This window comes from Anguilla rostrata, chromosome 19 (genome assembly GCF_018555375.3).
Source record: "Anguilla rostrata isolate EN2019 chromosome 19, ASM1855537v3, whole genome shotgun sequence".
NCBI classification, from domain to species: Eukaryota; Metazoa; Chordata; class Actinopteri; order Anguilliformes; family Anguillidae; genus Anguilla; species Anguilla rostrata.
Genome location: NC_057951.1, coordinates 6,038,004 through 6,064,291, shown reverse-complemented (window position 1 = coordinate 6,064,291; position 26,288 = coordinate 6,038,004). Strand labels below are relative to the sequence as shown.

The window sequence follows — 26,288 nt, the reverse complement described above, 5'->3', positions numbered from 1 at the left end:
ACGCCCAGGAACCCTATTCCACTCCCAACAATGCGTCAATGGAGTACTCTTGCGCAACGGTTTTACATTAAAAACACTGAACAGCCGCAAACCAGGGTGGGAATTTTTTGATTCGACATAGACAACATGGTGGTGTAGGGTGGGGAGACGATTAGATAACTTGAATGAAGCATCGATGATGACAGATGACATTCGCAGAGCAACCATCACCTCACAAACACCCCAAACAGGAATGTACACTGAGTGAAATAAACACCATACAGTGTCAACATTCAGCATTCCCTTTAAAGCAGGATAAACAGCCAATCAGAATCATGGGTTTGTGGGGGGGGGGGGGGGCGGGGGTAGTGTAGGTGTCACAGGAGAGAATTGGGGGCCTGGCCTTGTCACCATGGCGACAGCTAAGCCGGAAGACCCTCCGCGCCCCCCGGGGCCAGATCTGTGACAGGAATCGCATCAACCTCCGCCGCTTAGCCACCTCATTCTGCCCACAGATTCATATTTTAAATAATAAATAAATATAAAAACCCCCATCTAGCATTCGGCTTTCTAATAGGAGCGATCGCTATCTCAAATCGAGTTCCCGCCAACTCTAATGAAGGCCGCGGGGCCGAGGGCCGGCTCGCGTGCCGCTTCGGGCCCCCCGATTCCACTGCCGCTTAGACGATGACCGCGCGCAAAAACATCACGCACCACGCACGCTTGAGATATTATTTTATTTTTTAAAAAGGAAGAATAAAGTACGAGAAGAAGAGACGAAGCTTCTGCGGAGGTGAGAAGGCCCGCGTGTGGTGACGTTTAAAGCAAACGGTGTCAGTGAACCAAGCGGGCTCACCGGCTGGGACCGGGCCGATTTTCCTTCCAACCGGAACCGCAGCTCCTGAATTCTAACGGGCTCTTCGCTGTTCTTAATTATACGAGTATTCAGAGGGATTGCTAAGCCTCTTATAGTGCGCAGCAGCACCGGTTTTTGGCCTGTCTCCACCCACTAAACGATTTTAAAAGATGCTAATTGGGGTGGAAAGTGAGAGCTTAGAGGGGAGGGGGGAGGAGGGAGGAGGGAGGGGCCAGCAAGTGACTCCATGAATCATCCACTGATCATCTTTTTGGGTCATTCATCTCCAAAGGCTCATTCGTCAATTGCTCGTTTTCTTGAATTACTACTTCATAACCATTATCTTATGACTGCGTGTTGTGTCTGTAATACAGTATGTGTGGCGGTAGGACGTATCTCTTCACTCTCAAAAAGCATGTGTGAATATCCAGCACTTTTTCTGTTACTACTTTCATGTCACTTTCAACACATTTTGTGTCAAAGTTCCTACTTTTGTGTTGCAGATATACAACTTAGGTGTGACAAAGAGAGAAACTGTGTTGAAAGTAACACAAAATGTGTTGGCCTGAAACTAGACATGGAGGTGTGTCAAAGAAAAAAATGACACGTTATGGGTTGTTTTTAACACATCAGTTTTGAGAGCGTTGTCACCGTTGACCTTTCAAAGCAGTGCTTCTGGGATTTGTAGTTTCAGACTGATAAGGGTTGAAGAAGAACACAAAAGGGAATCGTTTTCAAAGAGGGGCGGCGGTGGACGTTCACTCGCGGCTCCGTCCGAGTGCGCCATTCATCTTCTTTATGACGGGAGAGGAACCCAATCTAACATTAGGCGGAGACAGGAAACTCAAACCCGTCTGAAAGCGGCAGCCTGGCCTTAATGGGTATCTCTTTGGTCGCTGAAACGTCTTTTTGCTGACTTCGGTCCCTTCTCCGGCGAAGAACACTGAAGCGAACGTACAAAGCATGCTGGGATTGGGGGGGGGGGGCGAATCTTCTAATAATCCGCCCAAATGAAGTAATCCCATAATCCCATTTACGATCGGGCTGCAGACAGTCCACGGAAAAGCAGACATTTTTTTTTTAAAAACAGACGCACGATTCAAACGCATTTCTGAGTCCCAACGTGCGGATCGGAGATATTCACCGAAATCTCTCCGACCGAGGGTTTGGAGGAGGCGGGGAGCGTCTGGCCGGATCTAGATAGGGGGCCTTCTGAAACGAGGCGTCCGCCCCGAACGCCCGAAGGCGAGGACATTAACATCTCTAAACCCCGCTAATCTTGATACGGCCGCCCCCTTCGCCTTCGCCCGCTCCCTTTCACCGCGCCGCATTTAAGGCTAATTTGCTTTCCGACTTCTGCCGAACTTCCGGGGGAACAAATTTTGCAAGCGTGTCAGCTGAAAGGGGGACTATTTGGGATTAGAGGTGAGGGTGCCCTGCTTGTAAAAAGAGTATACTTTTTACACTTTCACTTTTAAATTCGGGGTTATTAATGAAATGTGTTCAAACAGGCACACAGACACACACACACACACAAAACATTAAACTTGCCCTTGACATGGCCTACTGTAAAAAGTTCACACGATGCTTCTTTTCTCTACCCTCATTGGTTTTTGTATTTATAGTATCTTACCTCGTTTCATGCATAGTATGTCGTCATATTGACCTGTGTGATATGTGTATCCTGTCTTGTGACTACAATGTTAGCATGTTCCTGCCCAGGGACCACAGACATAAATTAGCTACTTGGAGGACTCTGGTGCAACTACTATGTTGTGCAAGGTCCCTGTTAAATAAACTATTAAACTAAACACACACACACACACACACACACACACACAGACAGAGATGAAAACATGCATATTCCCTTACAGATACATGCAAATGCAGACTCATTAAAAGTACACACTCACAATGACGGTCATCCAAAACAGACACATACACAAACACATGCAGAATTATCCTAAATACAGACACAATCTAGCCCAAGACACATGCAAACACAGACACACACATAGACGCATGCAAACACACACACACACATACACAGACACATGCAAACACAGACGCACGCAGAATTATCCTAAATACAGACACAATCTAGCCCAGAACACATGCAAGCACAGACGCACACAGACGCACGCAAACACAGACACACACGTACAGTTTACCACGTCGCCGCGGGCCTGTATTGCTACCAAAATGTAGGCCAGACATCTCAGTCTCATCAGCTGAGGAAGGTGCTTCACACATGCTGCGTTGCGTGCGCGCGTGCGTGCGCTTCCTTGCATGTTTTTGCACTTTTCGTCCTCGCGACCACAAATGAAAAACAAAGTAACACAAAAAAAAAAAAAAAAAAAAAAAAAAAAAAAAACTCCGCCGCTCCGGCATGGTTTCCTGCCCTGTTCGTAAGAGTCGAGAAGGTTCCGGCGCTCTCTGCCTCGTCTGAAGCTGCGAGGCAGCACAGGGGCCCGTGTGCTCGCAGGGCGGCCCCCTCGCAGGGCCCCCCCCCCGCCCCCACCCCCACCCCCACCCCACCAGCCGTGTCCCGAAGGAACCGCGCGTCTCACAAAAAAAAAAAGCCCCCGGGTCAAACAGAGCCCCGGCAAAATCCCCCCTCCCCCCCCCCCCCAAAATCAGCGCTTCCCCTGCAATCGGCCCGAACTGCCGGATTTCCCGCTCGCCGTTTTTTTAAAATCCCTCCCCGCAAAGTCTGCTTCCTCCTCGAGTCGTGTGAAACATAACGCGACAGCGTTAGCGACACTGAAACAGAGCTCGACGGCGCGAGCACAAATACCGCCCTTCGCCATTAAACGAATGAGTAAAATCCACCGCTCTGCGAAAAGATTCTGTTTGCCTGTTGTCTTTCTCACTTTGCGCCACACATTTCTCACCCTTCCCTCGAAAACCCCCCCCCAACCCCCCCCGAAAGTCAAAACTGACACGAACGCGTCAGGCAGCCCACAAGAAGCGGCAGTTTTCGCAGTTGCCACGGTCACAGACGGCCGTGTCATTGTCTGTAGACCTCGTGCCTGCACAGCGAAAGGTACGGACCGGGGGAAAAAAAAGCAACAGGAAAAACTGATGATTGAGATCAGATTGACTTCTGTTCCGGATATAAATACCTAATAATGCATAATATAATGTAACTGCTGCCTGCATCTATAATAATAAACCTTTATTTGACTAGGAAGTGACATTGAGATTAAAACCTCTTTTACAATGACAACAGTAGCACACAGAATAAACCAACCAACATGAGAAAATACATAAACTAAAACAGTGTTGAAGAAGTTCAGGGTTTAAAACAAGAACAGATCACAGACAAAATATCAATTATCCATCAAATAATTGGATCTAGAATCCTACAGCCTTCATCGATCCCATATTCCTGCAGTTCATCGATCCAAACACCACCCTCCAATCTCACAATACCCTCTAGTTTCTAGAACACTGAAAATATCCTGAAAGACCCAGTTCCTCACTCTAGATTTTAGAACACTGTGAGCATTCTGAATGATGTAACTGTTCTGAAACACCTGAATCCCAACCCCCTTGGTTCTAGAACGCCATTTCGCATCACTCTCAGACGGAAAACGACTCGATTCGATTCCGGTTCGATTCACTTTTATTTGGACGGCGCCTTTTTTTTTTTTTTTTTTAACGTAGAGAACGTGTCACAAAGACGCAGCGCGGAGCAGGGGAAGAAGCAGAGCGCGGCGCGGTCCCCCGAGTCCAGCCTTCCGTCTGTTTTAGGGTTAGGGTTAGAGTTTAGCGGAAAAAAATAAATAAATAAAAAAATCGCTGAGGCCTCAGCTTTTCCCTGTCATCGTCCGTGTCTGAAAAACATCTCCCAAAGTGATTCCAGTGTAGCAGGAACTGTATTATTATTATTATTATTATTTTGCATCAGTAGTTCAAAAAGGATCCAAACAAAACATGGGTCTCGGTCTCTTTTTAAATCCCTCCCCGCAAAGTCTGCTTCCTCCTAGAGTCCTGTAAAACATAACCAGCGACACCGAAACAGCTTTAAACTCCGCGAACAGCTTGACGGCGCGATCATAAATACCGCCCTCCGCCATTAAAGGAGTGAGTAAAATCCACCGCTCTACAGAAAAGATTCTGTTTGCCTGTTGTCTTTCTCACTTTGCGCCACACATTTCTCACCCTTCCCTCGAAAACCCCCCCCGCCCCCCCCCCCCCCCCGAAAGTCAAAACTGACACGAACGCGTCAGGCAGCCCACAAGAAGCGGCAGTTTTCGCAGTTGCCACGGTCACAGACGGCCGTGTCATTGTCTGTTGACCTTGTGCCTGCACAGCGAAAGGTACGGACGGGGGAAAAAAAAGCAACAGGAAAAACGTGTAACTGTTCTGAAACACCTGAATCCCAACCCGCTTGGTTCTAGAACGCCATTTCGCATCACTCTCAGACAGAGAACTCAATTCGATTCACTTTTATTTGGACGGCGCCATTTTTTTTTTTTTAATGTAGAGAACGTGTCACAAAGACGCAGCGCGGAGCAGGGCAAGAAGCAGAGCGGCCGCAGCGAGCACGAACAGCAACAGCAACAAAAGCGAAAGCAATCCCATGATTCCCGCGCGCGATTCAGACACGCGGCGCGGCGTGCGCCCGATGTCGGAGAGCGCGTGGCGCGTTTCCGGGGGCGACCCCCCGGTTTTTTATAGAGGCACCAGGAAGGCGGCAAAGCGCCAAGGGGGGGGGGGGGGATGACAACAACGGCCCTGCCTGACGGGGGGCCCTCAAAAATATTGGAACATGGGACTTTCCTGGGGCCCAGAATCTATCGTCTCCCCTCTATCGGGGGGGGGGGGGGGGATGATACCTTAACCTAACCTGCCAGGTTAATATTATTCTAACTGCATGTGTTGTGTTCCTCTCCAAGACAGTAGCTTTTAGTTCTCACATCAAGCCTGGATTCGGAAATGCGTACGGTTATTTTACGCTCCTCATCCATCTGGGTGGATGTGGTCACTCAGTGGTGTCTGGGAATAACACTGTTTCACATTCAAGCCCCACCCATTACCCAGCCAATTATCACTCCGATTTTACAGTCTTAAATGTAGCAGCGCGGCATTATGGGATAGCATCAGAACAGCAGCGACTCGAAAACGTTGGCATACATTACATTACATTACACAGCACACAGACGCGTTTGTGGCCCTACAGGCTTCATCATTCACTGTGTTTACATTGCTAGTGTTCCAGGAAAGCTTTCAAAAAAAGGAGGCATGGTTTTGCAGCAGTGGGACTTTTTTGTAAAATGGCCGCTGATGTAAATGCTTTTTTCTGAATGACAGTTTTATGGTGAGACCTGTCAGAGACGCGTCTCATCGCATTCCATTTCTCTGAGAAAGACTTTGAGCGTGACTGAGCGTCGCCCCGGTACGAACTTCACCCATGCTACATATTCCATTCCCGGCTATAGGCTGGAGCTACGGGCTCTTTCACAGCTCCCAACCATTTTACTGAGCAAAGATCCATACACATAGCTAGCCGCATATAGCTAGCTCTTTAGCCAATGACTTGCTATGTTATGTTTGAATGCTTGACTGGCACAAACTGCACCAGCAGTTTCCTGTTCCCTGCTGCATCAATGGTGACATCACACCATCTGCCCATTTAAGGTTAATGACATAAACATTTATGAATGTCTATGTAGCACTTGCGAAGGAGCTGTACGCTGCTTATGAAGCTACGTAGCTTTTATGAAGGCTCACTCAGTGAAAATGTTATGTAAACTGTGGTACCTTTCCCCAGAGTCTTACTAGCCAGTGAAAAGGCTCAGTCACCCCGCCACACGCAAACAGGAAGTGCCTGTGTGATGACGGTACTAACATTCCCAATTATTCTAACGATCGTTTGGGGTCAACGATCGTACTAATTACAGCAAGAGGGCGGGGAGAGGAAGTACCGAGCGCTCACAGGAAAAGTCCAGATCACACGACGATAAAAAGATCTGTTGGATGCGGGGAAGCCGTTCGGAACCATGAAAGTAAACGGCAAAATTTTTAAATCTGAGGGATGCTGGATTTGCATCAAAATTATTAAACGCAATAATTAAAGCCGTTAGCTTCTCATCCCCTCCCTGTTATTTTTCCTTTTTACAACGCGCACACTCAGAACTACATACAGCTCATTTTTGTTGTGGAAGGCCGTGCATTTCATGGGAACAGACTGCACTTCCTGCAGACTGAACAAATGCTATTTTGAACTTAAAGGCAGAAATTAATCTGCAATTACGGCAATCAGACCACTTAAACTGAATCCAGTGGGAATAGATATTGTAAAAACTATGCGCTGAAAACTCTCTCTCTCCTTCTCTCCCTCTCCCTCGCTCTCTCTCTCTCACACACACACACACGCACACACACACGCGCACACACACACACACCGCTTGCTCTCTTGGAATTTCTGCCAAAGTGTTAAAAGAGAATAAATGTGCCGGCCATTACTGATCTACAGTGAAAAGACGCCACATTAACATCTGACCCCTCCAGCTACACGCCTGGAACCGTTCGCTGCCTGCAGAGAATACACCATTTTACAGACGTGGGTCGTACTGTAGTTTGAATGGGGATCAATCGCAACCTTGTCACGAACATTTTACACAATCAAGATATAGTATGCTAAATATAAAAAAAGAAACTTATTTGCCATATAAATTATTATAAATAATATATATATACACACACACACATACATACATACATATACATACATATACACATACATATATATATACATATACATAAATATATACATACATACATACATATACATACATATACACATACATATATATATATATATATATATACACATATATACATACATATATATATATATATATATATACACATATACATATATATACATATATACACATATATACATTATATATATATATATATATTACACATACATATACACACACACATATATATATATATATACACATATATATAAATATACACACACACACACACATAGATATATACACACACACACACACATATATATATATATATATATATACACACACATATAGGTATCCAGAGCTATTGAAAATACATGTCATGTGATCTGGCTTCATATATTCAAGAGTACAATTTTCAATGTATTAGAGTCAGTGTCATCCATGACTATATATATTGATATATTTTGTTGCACCTATAGAGGTATTCATTCATATACAACATCTTTCATATAAAACCCCAGATTCAAACACAACGAAAATGTGTCATTTTAGGTCAACCGTAAACGGAACAGAAGAAGGACAGAGAGAGAGCTACAGAAAGGAAGGAGGGAATGTTGGGGTGGAGCAGGAAAATTTGCTCATTGCATCTGTGCAACATTTTAATGTACGAGTCATAATTCATCCAAGGCTTTGAACACGGTGCCGCAAGGCATGCTGGTCCGGGTGAGGGAGAGTTCAGCAAAGTGCTACATGGCGTTTCCGTGGCAACGAACTGGGTTTTTAAGGGCGGGGCATCGCTCAGCTCACAACCTTCGACACGACCATGGGTCCTGTGCTAAGCCTCAAAGAATCACAAATCCACAAAATACACATTTTCCTACAAATAATAATAATAATAACAACAACAATAAGCACTGGAGCTGAAAGTTTCAATGGGAAAAATGAATCAGCCCAGTGCAGGAGCAACTGATTCTGGCCCCAGGGCCTCCCGATTTTCCCTGTTCGCCTTCGAATCAGAAACCGACTCAGGAAACCGACCCAGGAAAACCAGGGGCTTAGTTAATAGGCTATGCGCTATGTTCCGATGGACCATCGACCGAACAGGAAGTTCACCCCGAACGGGTTTTTGCTACGCTAGGCGACGTGGTATGCCGGTTCTGAAATGTTTTATGTTGAGGCCTGTCATGGGCGTTGGGAATGCTGGCTTTGCTAGGCTTGTTTTTCATGACTTGTTATGCGCAACTGGCTACAGTATAGCGCAGTCACATGACGTCTTGGTGCCGTAGAGAAAAACCCCAGGAGAGACGAGTTAAACTGTGCAATCAACTGCTTGTGCTGAGTACAACTGCTTGTGCTGAGTAAATGGTAAATGGACTGCATTTATATAGCGCTTTTATCCAAAGCCCTTTACAATTGATGCCTCTCATTCGCCAGAGCAGTTGGGGGTTAGGTGCCTTGCTCAAGGACACTTCGACACGCCCAGGGCGGGGTTTGAACCAGCAACCCTCCGACTGCCAGACAATCGGTCTTACCTCCTGAGCTATGTCACCCCAGTACAACTGCTTGTGCCGAGTACAACTGCCTGATGATGCAACAGTACACAGCTGGCCAAGAAACAAACGGGTAGCCACTCGTCCAATTACTGTTGCCCCCCTAAAATGGAGGAACTGTGTATAAAAGGGCTGAAATTCCTTCACAATTCACCCAATATGGATGTAAATACCTTCAAATTAAAGCTACGTCTGTGCTTTATCATCAGGTTTATTGTTCTGTTTCAGAACCGAAATAATGTCACTCTCTCCGTACACTGCATTTAGCTGTACAAGGTCGGATTCTGCTTAGTTTCTATACTAGAAAGCTATCTGCAAATTAGAATGTGTACCTTGCAATCTAACATCTCTAAATTTAGAAGAGTATCTTAATATCTGAAAAACTTGCGAGTGAGGAGTAAACTCCAGTTACCCCGAGAGCGATTTAAAAACAGATCATTAAATCGTCTGGGCTGTCAAATATATTTTTATCCAGCGTCTCTGGAATGTGCAGCTTTTTTTTTTTTGTTTTGCTTTTTCTCAGGCCAACGGGAGCAATTTCATCAGTATGGCATTTTGAAAATGATTCAAGAGAGGGATAGGGAGGTGGAGAAGGAGGGTGGAAGAGAGAGCGAGAGAAGAGAAAGACAGAAAAAGAAAGACGGCAAAAGAAATTTTATTCTTTCTGATAAAGCTCTCGGAGTGCTTACCAAGCAGGCACAGACTGACTTGGAATGCCATATATTGAAAAAAATATATATTGTGTATTTGAATTTGAGGAGGCACTCCAAATATATTTTCAATATGTCAACATTCACCCTCACCAGGGAGAAGATTCTGTAAAATCTTAACAGTTCAATGCTTCAATCTGGTGCACTTTGAGAAGAAGATTAAGAAGTAACACCTGTGAAGAATCCTCTGCTTTTGTACACATTCCACTCATAAACCGTGTGCGGTTGTATCGACTTTGTTACCACAGACACCTTGCTCCATGCCTGCAGCCTCTTGCGAATTGTGACAGAAAACCCCCTACAACCTGTGAAATGCGGGGGGCGAGGTGCCAGTTTAGCCCAGAGGCCCACGGGGAGCCTGGTTTCACACGGGGAGCCGGGTTTCAGTTGGAGAGACACCTCTTCCGCAGGTGCGAGAGGCCGTGTCAGCCTCACCACAGCTTCCAACGCATCGTAAGAAAGCACGCAGACATTTAAACAGCGGTTCTTACTAAAAAAAAAAATGGACCCAAGGCTCAACGGTAGAGACTTTTAGCAAGCTGAAAGGTAATTATTTAATTGGATCAGCGCGTATACAATAGGCGTGCTCTCGCAATAAATCCAAATCTCGTGCACGAGAAAATATTTCAATAGAAAAAAAAATGTGAAGCGTTTCACTGAAAGGGGACCCAAACTGAAAATATATCGAAATAAAATACGTAATCAAGATATTTCAAATGTTCGCAAAATAGTCAAATATACGAAACATTGCTGCTTTCAGAAAGGCCCTATTTTGGCCATATTTATCACTGTATTGTCAAAGTATTTACAATGTATTATTATTTTCCATTCTAAATATACATAAGCTTTCAGCACATATATATAGACAGGCTGTGTATGTGTGCGCGTTTATAGATTTATTTTCAAGCACACACACGAATATATATTTTGACAACACTGTACACTATATTTTACAGGAGGTAAGAGTTCTTGATGCAATCTTTCATTGTTACAATGTGACAAACACCTTCAAATTAAGTCTTCTTTAAAATGTAACTTTTCCAAGTTTAAGTACTCTACAGGCAAGCTCATTCCAAGGCTATATATCAAAATATCATTAGGATGATTTAGTGTTCAATAACATTCAACAAGTTCTTTCATGAAAGATTAATGGGATTCCTGGGAGCTAAATAGGTGAAGTTGTTGAACTGATTCCAACTGTTACGATTCAAAGCAAGCCAAACAGGCTTTGTCTTTAGCATCGAACTGCTTACACACAAGCCTTCATTATCCAAAAGATGACCTGTCAACGGCATATATTCAAGACATCAGTATATTCACGAATCGACCCCATAGACGCCAAGATATGTACAAAATGTGTCAACAAAAACGATAGGATACACGATATTTACTGCTCTACATATCGTCACCTTATCCATAGTCGGACACTTGCCCAAACCCGGACACGCTCCCTTGTGTCTAATGTCCCGTCCTTTTCATTGAAAAATTTCGAAAGGACGTGGGCAAAAAGAAGTGGTTGTCCGGTAATTCAACTACCTTTGCGTGAAATCTCATGTCCATCCAAACATATATGGACATATTACTAAGTGTTTAATAAACATCAATGAAACCAAAAAAAAGCTCAAGGCTAATTACCACAATCCAATGCTACAGGAAATGATGTGTAGGCCTACTCACCCCTTACGAAACTTTCCTTCGTCTCACAAACCTTCATGGCGAAGTCCTTGACACGGTTTTGTATTCTCGCTAAGTTTGTTTATTTGAACGGCAAACGACTCAAACAAAAAATAAACGACACAACAGAACATCACACTTCATCTATTCCCCATTTCTAAAAAAAAAAAGAAAAAACTTCACACCTGACCCTAATCAAGCTCGTTCTCGCGGCGCATCCAAATTTCTAAACGGCACTTGCGCTATAAACCAGGTGAAGTCCTCTATGCGCATAATGACGAAACAAATTCAGATTAGTTCATTTAAATAATTAAATAATTAATACAACCGATACACACACCATATATGTATACATATATATATATATCTCAATTAATGAACGTATGTGTGGGATGTAGAATTTCTCTCTACTTCTTGATTGTACAGCTGTTGCATTCCATGCTGGGTGATGGATGGTGATGGGTGAACGGATTTTTTTTCTCTAACTTCATACTAAACAAATTTCCGTAGAAGAGGCTCCCGTGAAGTCAACAGAGTTCAAAGTTGTTTATTTTTTTCCAAAGGAAAAACATTATTACAAAAACGAAAAGCAGTCTTTTTTTATTTAACACAAGCCAGTTCGCATTAAATTAGGAAATAATTCAACATCTTTGTTTTTTTTTAAACATATTTTTGGTACTCTGAATTATACATACAAATGACAAATACAGAAACTTGTTCACAAATGCACATGATCGTGGGCCAGCCAGAAATGTGTGTGTGCACTGTGTGTGCATATTGTGTTAAGACCTGAAGCTCAGCTGAGATGCGTTGGGTGTGGTCAATCCCTCCATTTACGGTCAAATGCGTGTCCCTGGGGACAGAGTTGGCCTTGGTCTCCAGACAAGGCCCTTAGTCTGACTAATGTATCTCACACTCCTCTTGCAGCAGCTCATGGACACTTTAAGAAAGTCTTCAATGAACATAGGGTACTTCATACATTCTGTACCAATGCATCAAAAGTTTACTTGTATCATTTTCGCAGAAGGAGGGAACCCCGTTTAACGGGGTTGCCAGAGGTCTGGGCTGTTTTACCTCGCCGCCTTTGTGAGAAATGGCTTCTGCAACGTCACACAAATGAAGCCCAAATTTCATCACATCCAAGTACACAGCCTCCGAGTGTGGCGGTGTCTCTCTGGGCAAAGGGCTAGTTTCTTTGGGCAAAGGGCTAGTCTCTCGGAGCAAAGGGCTAGTTTCTCTGGGCAAAGGGCTTGTCTCTTTGGCCAAAGGGCTGGTCTCTCTAAGCAAAAGGCTAGTCTCTCTGGGTAAAATGCTAGTCTCTTTGGGCAAAGGGCTAGTCACTCTGAGCAAAGGGGATAGTCTCTCTGGGCGAAGGGACAATCCCAGGGCAGAGGGACAGTCTCCCAGGACATTGGGTCAGTCTTTTGGAGGGTGGTCTCTCAAGCGTCTGGCCGCACATATTTGGAGAGCTACAAGGAGGTGGGGGTACAGGGGGGCTTATCCCATAGCAGTCACCATGCTGGAGTGGTGATGAGGGGCGAACGGTAAGCCGGACGAGGGGTGCATAGACACGGGCGCAGTCAGCATGTGCCCCGAGTGCGAGAAGGGGGGCAGGGAGGGGAGGTGGCGGGACAGCCCCACGGAGCCGAAGGGGCCGCTTTTGGACGAGTGCTCCACGCCGTCGTGGGACTTCCTGCGATTCTTCGACTTGCCAGACATCTTTCGGTTCCGGGTCTGGATTCCCTCCTTCTTCATGGTCAGGGGGCGGTTAATCTGCAAGATCAATCAACCACACTCGCTCACAGCTGATCTATGCTAATCTTTCACTCAGCAGCATTAATGTTCTTCCACAAATGCACATTGAAAAATTTTTTTAAGGTGGCTCTACTTAAAATAACGAGTAACCTGGTTGCCTTAAAACCTTCAAATCTTCATGCTTCATACAGTTCACAAAGAAGAAGCATGATTTTAAAATTTTAAGGCAGCCAGGTTCATCATTGTTTTAAGTGGAGCCACCTTGAAATTTTTACAGTGTGACTCTGGAACGACAGCTATGAACCGCTACATAGCTGGAACTGATTGCTGTAGTTCAGCTAACAGCTTACTGTAGCTCCACCTTTTAACAGGCCGATGATCGACCCCCATCACTTGGGGCTTATTCGACAGGCAGAATGGTTCTGTTACATTCCTAACACTCTGAATGGTGTGCTGTGATTTTCAATACTTCCTAGATGATGTATTGTGAGGTTGTCAGTGGGGTAACATACTGAAAAAAATTTAACAGCGTAACTGGTCACAGTATAAAGGATGCACACGTTTGCCCTCTCAGGGGCTGAAACCACAAAGTTAAGTTCTGCCACTGGATGCCCTGCTTCCGTTTTAAAATGTTCACTGTTGTCACGTGGTTTCATAAGAAAATGTATATAGGCCACTGGAGTAGCCTAAAGTAGAAGTGGGTATAGCTTACGTTGTGAAGCTTGAAGTATAGCCCGCATGCGTTACAGACCGGGTCCCCGTTGGCATTTCTCCTCCAAAGCGTAGTTGTGGACGTTTGACAGTTTGCGCACGCGGTACCCGCCCGTCTGGCTGCAGACTACAGAGGAAAGAAAACGCGGAAAATGCACGGGAGTAAAATTACTGTTTCAAGCGGTAGGCGGGTAAGTGCATTCTAATGCATAAAGTCAAACACATTTTTTGGTTAATTTTAGGTTTTTTCGTCGCTCTTAACTTTAAGGCTTTCATTTCAAAACAAAGGACTAACAAGGTAATTGGGGGTTCTTCCGCTCCTCTTGGAATTAAGCTGGGCTATACTGGGAGCATCATTCTACATCAGTTTAATAATTCCGTAGACTGCTGTTTTGGCAGCCAGCTTTTCCTTATTTTCAGATGTGAGCAACCGACTTCCTGGAAAAGTCTGGCGGAAATCTGGACAGCACTGATAAGTCTTAACTTCATGTCCCGCTTCCAATCTAAACATTTTAAGGAGAGCGGGACCAAAATAAACGGGTGATGCGGAGGGCACGCAAGAGTCAAGACTAGAGGTTGGTCATCACCAGTTTAATACCAGGAAAAATACGCAAATGCAAATTAAATTGTATATTAGGCCTGTAGGCTGTTATGGAGAGCAGCTACTGCTGGCAATGCTTCTTTCGTGTGTGAGAGTGAGAGAGAGAGCGAGAGAGAGAGAGCAGTGGCAGGGACGTACCAGACGTCTCTTTGGTTTAATTAACGGCCGGTTCTGTCCGTTCATCTTGTGATAGAGTCCACAGGCGTTACATAAATAGTGACCTGTGCCATCTCTCCTCCAGAGAGGGGTGGAGGTAGCTCCGCAGTTAACGCACTCTCTGCCTTCTGAAATCAGAGATAACACAAGTACAGTGTGCTTATTGCATTCCAAAACATCAATTCGTATACTGAAATATGTGGGCTAAACTCAAACCTGGACTGCAACAGGTAAAATAAAAATAATGTTAAGGGTTATAATAACTGCGCCATAGCGATGAACAGTACCATTGAAAGTGCTGCAGCAGACATTGTACAATACAAATGTCTACACCCAAAACAAGTCGCGTACACCTATGTAACGCATTGTACCAGAGGTTAGATGTTTTTGCACAAGTACTGGAAATAAAGCAGTGTCATATAAGAGTGTCATAATAATAATAGGCCTACCCTATAATACATTTTCTTCATCAAACATTTACCCGCATATAGGTCTTCTGTTGAAAATAATAGGCAGTTTAAAAAAAAATCATGCCCTCTTTTAAATCTAGAGTTTACATACAAATGGGGATTCGAATACCTCCCGAGAACTCGAATAAGAGTTAACAGGAGTCCTGGCCTCTGAAGTTTCGTGTTTTTCTGGCGACTGCTTTCCGACCGAAACCGAATTCGACCACTCATAATTTCCTAACTATGTGAAAACATATACGCCTACGCCTACACAGTAAAATGTGAAGAATTAAATCAACTCTTCCAGAGTAGTCTACATGTGTTCCCTGTTGGACTCGCGTGAAGGCTACTTTGCTAGAGGTGAATTAACATTGGACATTTTACTGTGTACATCCATAGTCCTCGGCCTAGGTGATGCCCACGCGTCACTGCACTTTGTACAATTTAGCCGCCCACTTCATTCGCTTCATTTTGATTTGAGCCGTATCAAATGGGTTCCGCTTTATATTCAGTGACAGGCTTGCGAAAAAGCACCGGGAAATATGTGCATAATAGGTGTTTTTTCTTATATAATATGACAATTCAATATCACATATTCCTCCTTAATGATCAATTTAGGGAAACACCGCTATAGATGTGTGTATTGCTATACGCTTTCCGCGTTTTGGTTTTCAGACTGCGACCAGTGCGAACTGCGGCCTCTGAGTACCGCTTCTGTGCAACAAGCAGACCCGCAGGTGACCTATTTAGAGAGAAAAAATGCTTAGGCTACATAACCGAAATGCGTGTGGTTTAAAATAACGTATAGAACACTGAACAAAACATATCTAGATAAAAATGAAAAGTCCCCGCTATTGCAGCGGTTATAATCATTTGTATCATCTAATGACCTAAAGGGTTTTCAAAAGTTGTATATACAGCTGTAAATAGACCCTAATAATAAATTAAACATCATTGGTCTAATGTAATAATCAGTGGCTAACCGAAAGAAGGGAGGCAGAAACCATAGGCTACACTATAGCCTACTTTCAGACTGTTTCGATTTCTATACTTGAATATGAATCCCGCACTCAATTTGCTGTATAATAAATAACTAACAACTGCATTTCGTGATATCCTTATTTTTCTTAGCGTCACATAATAATTTTTAATATTTACGGATTTATGAATTCGTGAATTGGTGTCGGCTCTCCGTTCTCTACGGTCGAATTCAAATAATATTGACTAGGCTACGTGCATATGCGTTAATCCCAACGACAAATCCGGAAATATGTTCAAAACAAAGCGCAAAGTATTCACTGGAATTTAAGTTCTCAGGACTATGGACTAATTTAAAAGATGTAGCCTTTGAAATGATACCGTTATTTGTTTACCGAATTAACCTCATTGTTTAATGATCTAACCTGAAGCGACGAAATTAGGTGAGCTTTATGATAATTTGCCATTTGCTTATTCATATAATTGGTACGCATGGTAAGCAATAACTGCAATAGGTTTGAGATCAATTATCAATTTAAATGGTTTTTCCCTTTGCTTCACGAATCGCTACTGCCATAACCTCTTAAATGACTGCACGCTATCTAGTGCTGTTCGACTGACACGTCGTTGCCTGTGATAGAGTTCTTTCATTTCAATACAACCCGCATCCGGACTTTACCAAAGTTTCTAAAACCGCACAAGCAATGCAACTGAGGCGCGCAGCAGTCTACAAACAGTTGGGATCGTTTTGAACAATATATACGCAAGAAAACTATAGGCGAGCCACAGTGCAATGCCAACAGAGGAAAAAGAGAAAGAATGGACCTGGAAGCAATCAATTGAAGTTCAGAATTATGCAATACTGTTGTAGTCCCACAATTTAGTTCAAGGGAAATATACGCAAAAAGCTGCTAATTTCAAGCACACCGTTTTAAAGGGACCGCATCGCTTTGTGTCGGTTATGTAGAACAGACCGTGCCCTTTCAAATTACTGTAACAGAGTGTTTGTGGAAAGACTTGTTTTTCAAACGACTACCATATCGCTACACTAACATATGACATTCAAACAGAATGATGCATTAGAAATGACGTCGCTTTGTTTAACTGGAAGAATAAGGTGCTCTACATTATTTAAAACACATTTTGTGTTCAGATGCATTTTATTTACCATATAGACCTACATGCTTTAACAAACTAAGACAAAATATTATCATTGGCATAAATATAAATTTTGCTATTTCTGTGTACTTCGTCAGTTTAGAAAATAAAAAAGCCTCGGCTGAATTGGGAAGAGACAATAGTCTATATTGACTGGTCGACATCGATAGTCAACAAGTCTAGGCCTAAAGACGCACTAGAGGGCCATTGATTAATGCGAAGATGTGTGCAGACAAAATAAAGCGAAAAGGGCGCTAAAAAATATTTCTTAAGCATTAATAATAAGCTACAATCAAACTTTGTAATATGTTAGTCCACGTCAATAAAATTAATGAGAGGGAAATTAAGCGCGTGCCTACCTGAACAGGGCTTTGATTTTGGTCTTGTTTTGGAACCGTAACTAGAAGATGACCCACCTATCAGGCTACTCGGTGGGAAGAGGCCCGAGCCATAGTCGGGCACATAAGATGGGTAAGATGCGATGGGGTGGTGGGAGGAAGGCGCCGCTATAGTCCGGCAGTGAGATGTCTCCATTTTCATGCTTTCCGACATGGACGACTGGTATTTTACGCAGTCTTTTTCCTCCTGGCGACCGGAACTGTTCGATCCCGGCCTAGAGATTCTCGGATCCGGGGAGACATCTTTCGGAGGGGTCGGGGGTAAAGTGAAGAGGTGTGGGCTGGAGTGGCCGATGGACAGGGAGGATGAGGATGCTGGCGGGTACACGGAAAGGGCTCCGGGGGAAGCGTGGTGTAGAGAGGATTTGGGGAAGGGGCTCAAGTTCCAGGGCGAAGAGTTGTGGTGCGTCCCGAGATCTTTGCTTCCGTCCAGCCACGGCAAGGAGCCATGGAGTAGTGGCGGACGGCATACCTGGCTACCTGCAAAAATAAAACAAAAATAAAGCAAGAAAAACAATAACGGCATAAAAAGGTTTCCTAAGCACGGAGACCGTCAGCGCGCAAAAGACGATTGAAGGCAGTCTTCAGGAATAGAAATACGAACGTAAAAGCATTATTTATTTTTTGATACTTTGAATGCAAGCACCCGGAAACAAGTTTTGCTTGAAAAGCCCTTTCTTTGTTTTGTTCCGAGCGAACAAAATGCAACACGTGGATGCAACACCTTGATATTAAGTTGCGTCTCGGTAGTTAATGCTCTTTGCCGTCGACTTTCGATACCATACAGAAGTGACGTAATATAAGAGATGCGTTGTTTATTTAACGTGTAAAATATTATGAAACTTTGTAGAGTTTATCGAAAGTAATTTTACATCCACGTCCAATTTTATTTTAATCGAAGCCATCTCAGCTTTTGTGGGCTACTGTGGAATCCCTGCATAGATCTCACTTCGTACTGAATCAGGAAGTCGTGTATAGCTGTAATAAACGTTAAAACATTTCCCCAGCTGTTACTTTCTTTAAGATTTAATTTTCGTGCTTAATTCTCATTTGCATGCGTCAGATTTGTGTAACTCTAGATTGCACGCAGCCTTTTGCCTATAATGTCCATTTTAATATTTCCATCCTTTGCGAACCTTTCCTTCAAAAAGGCTATCTCGTGGAAATAACGAACCTGCACAAATAATGTGTCAATTAAATCAGCTTATTGTCAATGTTAATATTTTTTTTTGTTTTAACTGACTATTTAACACGTCTATTAAAATACTCACTCCTACCAAAGTAATGTTTTAAACAGTAGCTTACGCCTACTCGTTTATAAAATAATGGAAAGTTATGAAACCAGCGCAAAACCATAAGCATAACCCACATCGAAAAAAGCGGCAGCAGCACAAAACCCCATCGTGATCTGACAAAAAAGACCGAGTGATATTTCAGTACAAAAACAGAGTAGGCTACTTCCACCTGCTTTCCAATTTAGCTCCAGAAAAATGCACGTAACACTGAGAAAACGGCGGAAACGCTGAAATTATCGATTAAAATAACAATGTATAAAATCTGAAGCACAACTCGTTCACCAATCTAGGTTTTAATAGCCATGGTCCAACAATTAAATATAGCTTACTGTGTGACGGATGCGGGTATCTCTGTACGGCTCGGACGGAGTTACCGCAGTAAGCGGCGACGTGGTTGCTCTGTCCATCGGTGAACAGTACATCCACATCGTCAGCGAGGGGGTACTGAGACGGGTCCATGTAGGAGTGGCCAAAGGCCGGGTGGTGAGAGTCGGGATGCTGACCGTTCAGTACCGCTGGATGATGATGACCAATCCAGCGGGCCTGGTCCGTGGTTACCTCCATCGACGATAGTGAAGGCTCATAAAAATTATCTATTTACAAGCAAGGAGGAAATTAGCAGTCCGAACTCCTTCAGCGACGTTAAATCCGGGGGTTTCCCAAAGTATTTAAATGAACTAAATCACCTCCGGTCACCTGCAAATGAACAAAACAAATGAACATCCGGTCACCAAGCAAACAAAACGATTGTTTTTGTAATTGGCAGTCATGCGAGGCGGTGTTAAAAATCATTCACTGTCACGCGAATTAAGTTGAATCAAAACTCATTTTTACTGAACTGATTTTGCTTACGTTTTATAACAATCACATCTACGCGCTTTCATATAGTCCGTCATATAGTCCATTGTATGCAATTCCATAATGAGGTATCCTGATTTTCACCAAATGTTTCAATATTGTGTAAGGCGTTTCCAACGAATTCCTGAAGTGACGTTTTCATACGACCTCACACTCAGTCAGTGTGATATTGGATACTAAAGACCGAACTTAAAACTCCAAGATGAAATCTTATTGCGTATGTGCAGCAACATCTTTCTTTTCCCTCCCTCTTCCCTCCTTCCTCCCTCCTCCCTCCTCCCTTGTCCCTCCTCTCTCTATCTCTCTGATGACAGTACGGCTCTAGCTAGGGGAGGACCAATTGAAGCAAAGCGAACGAAGTCTGTTCCGGGCCCCCACGCTAAGACCAAAGACATCTCAGAATTGTTACACTGCGTCCCCTCGCGGTGACAGTCTTGTAATTATTCATTATTATTTTATCCACTCACCCACTATTTTTACCCACTGAGGCGGGCTAACATGTCCATGAGTGTGGATCAGTCTTTGATGAATTATTACTCTTTTTTTCCAGTGAAATGTGTGGATTTTCAAAAAAGGAGAGACTACAGACAAAAAGTTGTATGTCGTCTCTAATTCAAACTCAAGTGCAGCACCGGAGCATTTTCCATGTTAATCGATTTAAAGTAGTAGCCTATAACGTTTGATGGGAAACCATTTATCAAAGTCAAGTCAAATCTTTATGCCAAATGCAGGTAAGCAAGTTAAACCATACAAGAACGTCATGAACAATGCGTCGGTGGGCTGGCATTTAACGTCTAAATATCAGATTAGCTGTTTTAACCAGATTGACGGGGTACAATTACGGAATATGGGGCTGCGGTTTTGATGCCCTGCAAAGCAATGCGCTTGAAATTGCTAGCCTCGCCGAGCATCTTTGGCGTACGTTGCAAGAGTGGCTACACAGAAAACAGTCGGGAAATCAATTTCGTGTCCGTAGGCCTATTTAGGCCAGGTCTCTTTCTGACGTGGCATCAAATGTCCTTTGACGATAAAAATCAGTTTCGCAACTGTTAATCTGTAGCCTGTAAAGCGGTGCGTAAAAAGAAAAAACGTTGTTTTGTAATCTTTAAAATCAATTAAGTTTTATTCTTTCAGACTGCCATTCAAACGCTGTCTTGTGGCAGTTAACAGCGGCACTGCCTCTCTCTCTCTCTCTCGATAATAAATATGTTGTAAATATGTTGATGCAAGTTGATAACGCCTTCGTATCTGCCTCTTAATAATGTTCCTTACATTACAACGTTCATGTTTCCAATATTAAATTAATCGCAATAGAAAAGTAACGGTATAAGATGTCTTCTTCGTAATATAATCATCTTTTTTCTGATATTTCTATTTAATCTATTTCTGGACCAATAATAATAATAATAATAATAATGTTATGTTCGCCGCTATTTTCGGACAGCTGAAAATATATTACCTAAATAGAATTTAATTAAAGTAAGGACGGGTCAATCAGACGTCCTTCGATGTCTCACAAAGATGATTCTCAAAGAAAAGAATTTCCACACGAATGGTGACTATTTACAATGAATTAGACGCGTAAGAATAATAACAATAATAATAACAATATATTACAACAATAATGTAGGCTACTAATTCACCAGGAAGGTAAGTAGTTCACCTTGAAAAACAAACAGGCTCAGACTTGGTACATAGCACCTGAAAAAAAAATCCAGCAAAAAAGCACATGCCTTTATGACTAATTTAGGGTAGTCAAGTCTTTTCAAGAACAAACCGTGTACTGGTTCATAATCTGATTCTCAGAATCTAGCGGGCTGCGAAAGCCGAGGTGATGTGTTGTTCTTGGAACGTTCAGAAGGAAAGAAATGCTTTATGATTAGCGTAAGCCCGAGTTTAAACCGTTAAAATCATAAATGCCGTTTTCCTCCTCTCAGTCGACATCAGAGGCCAATGTCTTGATGAAGCTAATGACAGTCTCCGTGCCTGCCTGTCGGAATGATTAGGTGGCCCAAAATATTTAATCTCAAAAAGCTACCCAATATATCCTAAACAGTTTCGAATATAAAATCACTTCAATATTGTTCAATTTATCCCAATATCAAAGGAATAAACCATTTAAATGATCAAAATATAGGTCGCCAGTTTTCTTTTGTGCTAGAAGGAACGGGGCCCTGAACGCGCGTAAATAAATGATACGTCTTGTGTGCAATGCAGCGCAAACATGAAATTCATCGTATAGGAGGCATCACGTCCAGCGATTAAACTTCATAAAACTGGATTTACACCCCCAGGGCTCACAGCTAACGCATCTCAGACGTGTTCCGTATCAAAATGCGTCAAGCGATTCCATCCGTTTGGTCCTTTGCGATTGCCTCAATTTTAATGCCATATTCCAACGACCACTCCTCTTCAAATCAAACCAATGCAACCACAGATACCCTTGTCACCCGAAACGGACCTAAGAAAAAAAAAACAGCTCATTTTATGGCCCAATATTTGTATTTAGATTAGTTTTTATCTTACCCTGTAGCAGGATGGTCTGCACTCCAGAAAACAGTGAAGCCAAATTTCCCACAAAACGTTAAAATGCGCCAGAAATTTCGAGAAGTTCACGATAGTTCAAAATAAATACAATTACAGATATGGAATTACAAAGCAAGAACGCTAAATGAACTGCTTTCTCTGTGCACATAAATCGCACGGCCCTCCTTACTAACTTAGGCGACATTTAAATCGCGTTTTTATATTGCGAATCGAAAGCGATAATTAAATACCCCACCTGCACTGACATTTGAATATCTTGCAGACTTCTGTTAATTAAAACGTTAAAGACATGCGTGTATTTCTGTCCACGAGCCTTACCAGACAACATTTCATTTCAGTTATTTTTTTAAGAATACACTTTTGATTCAATAAATTTAATTAGAGGCGCAAATCCAAACCGGCACCGAGTACAGACAATAGAGACCGTGTCTCGCCAGGCTAACTAAACAGTTGGATGCTATTCCCTTTTCTAAGGAACATACGAGGTTTGAACATTGGAGTATTTACATACCTGCGTAGCAGAGGTCGGGTATTATCTTGTATAGCCCTGCACAGATTTTCGGACAAATGACACATAGATTGACGTGGTGACGGCATTGACTTCGAACGGCGAGGGGAAAACCTGGGCACGTTACACCACAGCCAGCAGAAACGCGCACACCTACTAAAGCATCCATGTAAGGTACTTTGAGTAGTTTAGAGCTCTTCCGGGTCGATGCTCAATTGGACGAAAAAAAAAACCCACATTTTTTCCCAGGCTATGTCAGACCAACTATAGCCTGAACATTTATTGAGCCATTATAATTTTGCAAGGTAAAAGAAAGACGGATCAGGCACAGCCAATGACGTATTCGGTCATCATGTGGTACCGCAAACCGTACCGTACGGACAAAGCGTTTTTTTCCCCGCTGTATATCAGAATGTGTGTCACCTAGAATGTTTCATACTTTTGCCTTACAGTGTAGGCGCGTGGTCCTTCATAGAACTTAACATTTCATCAACACTCTGGAATTAGTGTTCTGCACAGAGCATTTTGACTTAAGTATGCACCGTGCAGACAGACAGCGAATACAAATGTCTACACAAATACACAATAAACAGGTTTTTAAAGTAAGCACATATCTGTGAAATAGACCAACTACTCCTTTTACTACGATTCATCATCATCACCATCATAATCACCGTCATCATAATATCAAATATAGTAGTGACCATGATGATAATTATCTCATGATCTAACGAAATTAAAAGGCAATGTGCATATATTAAAATTATATATTTTCTAGTTTATGTGCTTTGAATAGGCTACCCTGTGCTTAATTTATTATCGGCCTATTTATATAAATACAACACATTAAAGTAGACCGACATTTTGATAGAAGTAGCAGGACTGTTTAACATAAATTACCTTTCGAAAAGACCGTCAAACGTTGAGTTTGTTTCAAAACACTAGTCTTTAAATACACAAACGGATTAAACGCGCTGCGGAATGGTCAATATTTTTCAAGGGTCCATTAATTGCATTAAAATAGCCTAATTAAACTTAGATGGGGCATTTCCATGAATTCGAAATACCTATCTGTCATCGACCATTCCATCAAAGTGTTCTGCCCATAAGCTCAGACAGGCAGGAGACAATCATTAGTCTAAGCTTGACGTCGCTAGCCTCTTGGACGGAAGAATGATAACTAATCACAGCAATAGCCTATCTACCATTGGAAGAAAAATTCAGTTCAATTAAGAATTTGAACTGAAGAAGTTCAATTAAGAATTGGAGACAATCTGTGGGAAACACCCCACTGTAAATTTACAGGAGCAAAAATTCAAATCAGGTCTTTTAAAAAGCCTACTAATAAGTCAGTGATTCCATGGCAATGCGAGCTTTCAGTTGCATAATTAGTAGGCTATTCAGTATTTTAATACAATTATGGGTTGAGTACATACGGAATATAATTCATTAAAATGTAGATTAAAAGTAAATAAAGTGCTTATCATAAATAAACGCCTAGACCATAAAGAAAGATATTGTTAATGTGCGAAAATATCAGATAGGCTACGCTTGTTGATAACTTGATAGAACAGCCTAGCCTACAATACAAGGATGATTCGTGCTAGTTAGGCCAACAATAATCAAGATAACTAACGTCAGAAGAAAATGTCATCTCGTGAATTAATTCATTTGGCAAATACTAGGCTACATCTTATCAACAGTTTATCAGATTTCCATTTTGGCATGCGTTCTTCTCTACAAAAAATGACTGAAGTTAATAGGCCTATTTAATTGCACGTAGACTATTCTAGCATTTTTGGGTCGTCAAACAGTGTCGGACGTTCAGTAGCCTATGTATGCTTTCTAGTACTTGCAAAGGCACGTATGATTTTGTGTGGGAACTGACGTTACATCCCGCGTGACAGTGTGCGATCAGCCTATACAGCAATATGTAAAAAGTTGTGTAAGTCGCTCTGGATAAGAGCGTCTGCTAAATGCCTGTAATGTAATGTAATGTAATATGCGTTTTGTTGGCAATGTATTGCTGCTGTTTTTAGTCGATAGGCTACCAAAAAATTATTTATTGTTTAAGGTAGCCATAAAAATTCTACACAAATTAAAGATAAAGTTTCGAAACATCTATTTTTTCCATTTCCGACTTTTTTTCTGGCAAAAGCGTCTCTTGCTTGTGCGTCCATGGGCCATAAATTATGCGGTTGCGGTAATCTCAGTTAATCAGATATGGCGTGACCGCAACGGTTCGACAGCGTTTTCCAATGTGTTTTATACCGGCGATGTGTGCTCCAGCTACCTTGGTGTTTTCAGGCGTTTCTTTCTTCCTTCTTTATTTTAAAATATTAGGTCGAGGTGGAGAGAATTACGAACGACTCGCCGCTTATCTGCTCCCCTCACGAACGCCGGATCAGAGAGGGTGATTAAGAAAGAAGTCACAGCCGCGCTGGATTCATTATGATTTGGAATAATGAATCCTTATCTCCCTGCGCCAGATTATCAGCCTTTCAGCTCGCTATGTTTTGTTGCACGCGGTAATTCACTGGATCTAATATCACAATGAATATGGTGGCGGAGGCAATTGCCAATGTGTGTGTGTGTGTGTGTGTGTGTTTGCGCGCGCGCGGCGGTGGGGTTTTTCTGTATCCTGTGGCAGGGAAAATGTCTTTAAGATTTTAATTGATTAAATGTATGGGGCATCTGATAAGAAACACGACGTCTCTCACCTTCTAGGGTTCTATCGCCGCACTGCTGCGTCATTAGTATGTCAGTTCGAACCTGAAATGAACGAGGTCGACCTGCCTTCGCTCATATACGCCAGGAGATCTGATATATATTTTTACAAAAAGAAATTTAAAATATATACATGTAAGTATGATCAAAGAGGATATGAAACTAGTGAACCAGAAAAAAAGAAATGTGCCAGACATATATTCATAATCCTACAAAAAGACAACAAAACTTCAAAGAATTAGCAGAGTTTTATTGTTTTAATTGTTTGGGTTTTTTTTTTTTTGATGGTTATCGCTTCAGTGTATGCTACATATATACCTAAACATCATCTTTACGGCTTGAAAATACTAAATAGATAATACTTTAGTAAATTTCCATTTCTGAGTATAAAACTTTGCTAAGAACATTATTATTTTAAAGTATTCTTGTCAACAAGAATGGATAACCACAAACATTGTGAACGACGCAGGCAAACTGAGATATCAGTGTTACCATCTAAAACCTTAAGATGTCGTACTAATGTTTGGCGAATACAATTAAATAACTGATTTTAACCTTCACAAAATATGTGGGATATAAACACTGAACATGTTATAGTGTAGCTGTTGAATGAGGCGTGCTTTGTCAGGATTGGAGAGAAAAGCTACAGGACGGCAGAT

General features: G+C 42.4%; 2 protein-coding genes across 5 annotated transcripts in view; both read right to left on the bottom strand.

Annotated features, from left to right (window-relative positions):
• Nucleotides 1-11,668, bottom strand: part of LOC135245627 (bisphosphoglycerate mutase-like) — a 40,581-nt gene extending 28,913 nt beyond the window's left edge. For both annotated transcript variants that reach the window (XM_064318798.1, XM_064318799.1), the window contains exon 1: nucleotides 11,492-11,668. The gene's annotated coding sequence lies outside the window, so the exon portion shown is untranslated. The remainder of the gene's footprint in view (nucleotides 1-11,491) is intronic.
• A 342-nt stretch (nucleotides 11,669-12,010) lies between these two features.
• On the bottom strand, nucleotides 12,011-24,826 carry LOC135245622 (transcription factor GATA-3-like). 3 transcript variants are annotated; one of them, XM_064318786.1, is made up of 6 exons: nucleotides 22,906-24,826; nucleotides 19,319-19,582; nucleotides 17,713-18,174; nucleotides 14,694-14,839; nucleotides 13,956-14,081; nucleotides 12,011-13,261 (listed from the first exon to the last, which is right to left on the bottom strand). In XM_064318786.1, exons 1-6 carry the CDS (start codon nucleotides 23,069-23,071, stop codon nucleotides 12,986-12,988), a joined length of 1,440 nt encoding a protein of 479 aa, XP_064174856.1. In that variant the 5' UTR covers nucleotides 23,072-24,826; the 3' UTR covers nucleotides 12,011-12,985. The 3 variants fall into 3 exon arrangements, with proteins under 3 accessions (XP_064174856.1, XP_064174854.1, XP_064174857.1); XM_064318784.1 differs by having other exon boundaries at nucleotides 17,656-18,174; nucleotides 22,906-24,824; XM_064318787.1 differs by lacking the exon at nucleotides 22,906-24,826 and having other exon boundaries at nucleotides 17,656-18,174; nucleotides 19,319-19,559.
• Nucleotides 24,827-26,288: the final 1,462 nt, after the last annotated feature.

Excerpts from the sequence above, each read along its gene's own strand:
- LOC135245622 (XM_064318784.1), bottom strand. The coding sequence starts at position 23,071 with ATGGATGCTTTAGTAGGTGTGCGCGTTTCTGCTGGCTGTGGTGTAACG. Across the intron at positions 18,175-19,318 it reads ATACCCGCATCCGTCACACA|GTAGCCAGGTATGCCGTCCG; the intron begins GTAAGCTATATT and ends TTATTTTTGCAG. Across the intron at positions 14,840-17,655 it reads AAAATCAAAGCCCTGTTCAG|AAGGCAGAGAGTGCGTTAAC; the intron begins GTAGGCACGCGC and ends CTCTGATTTCAG.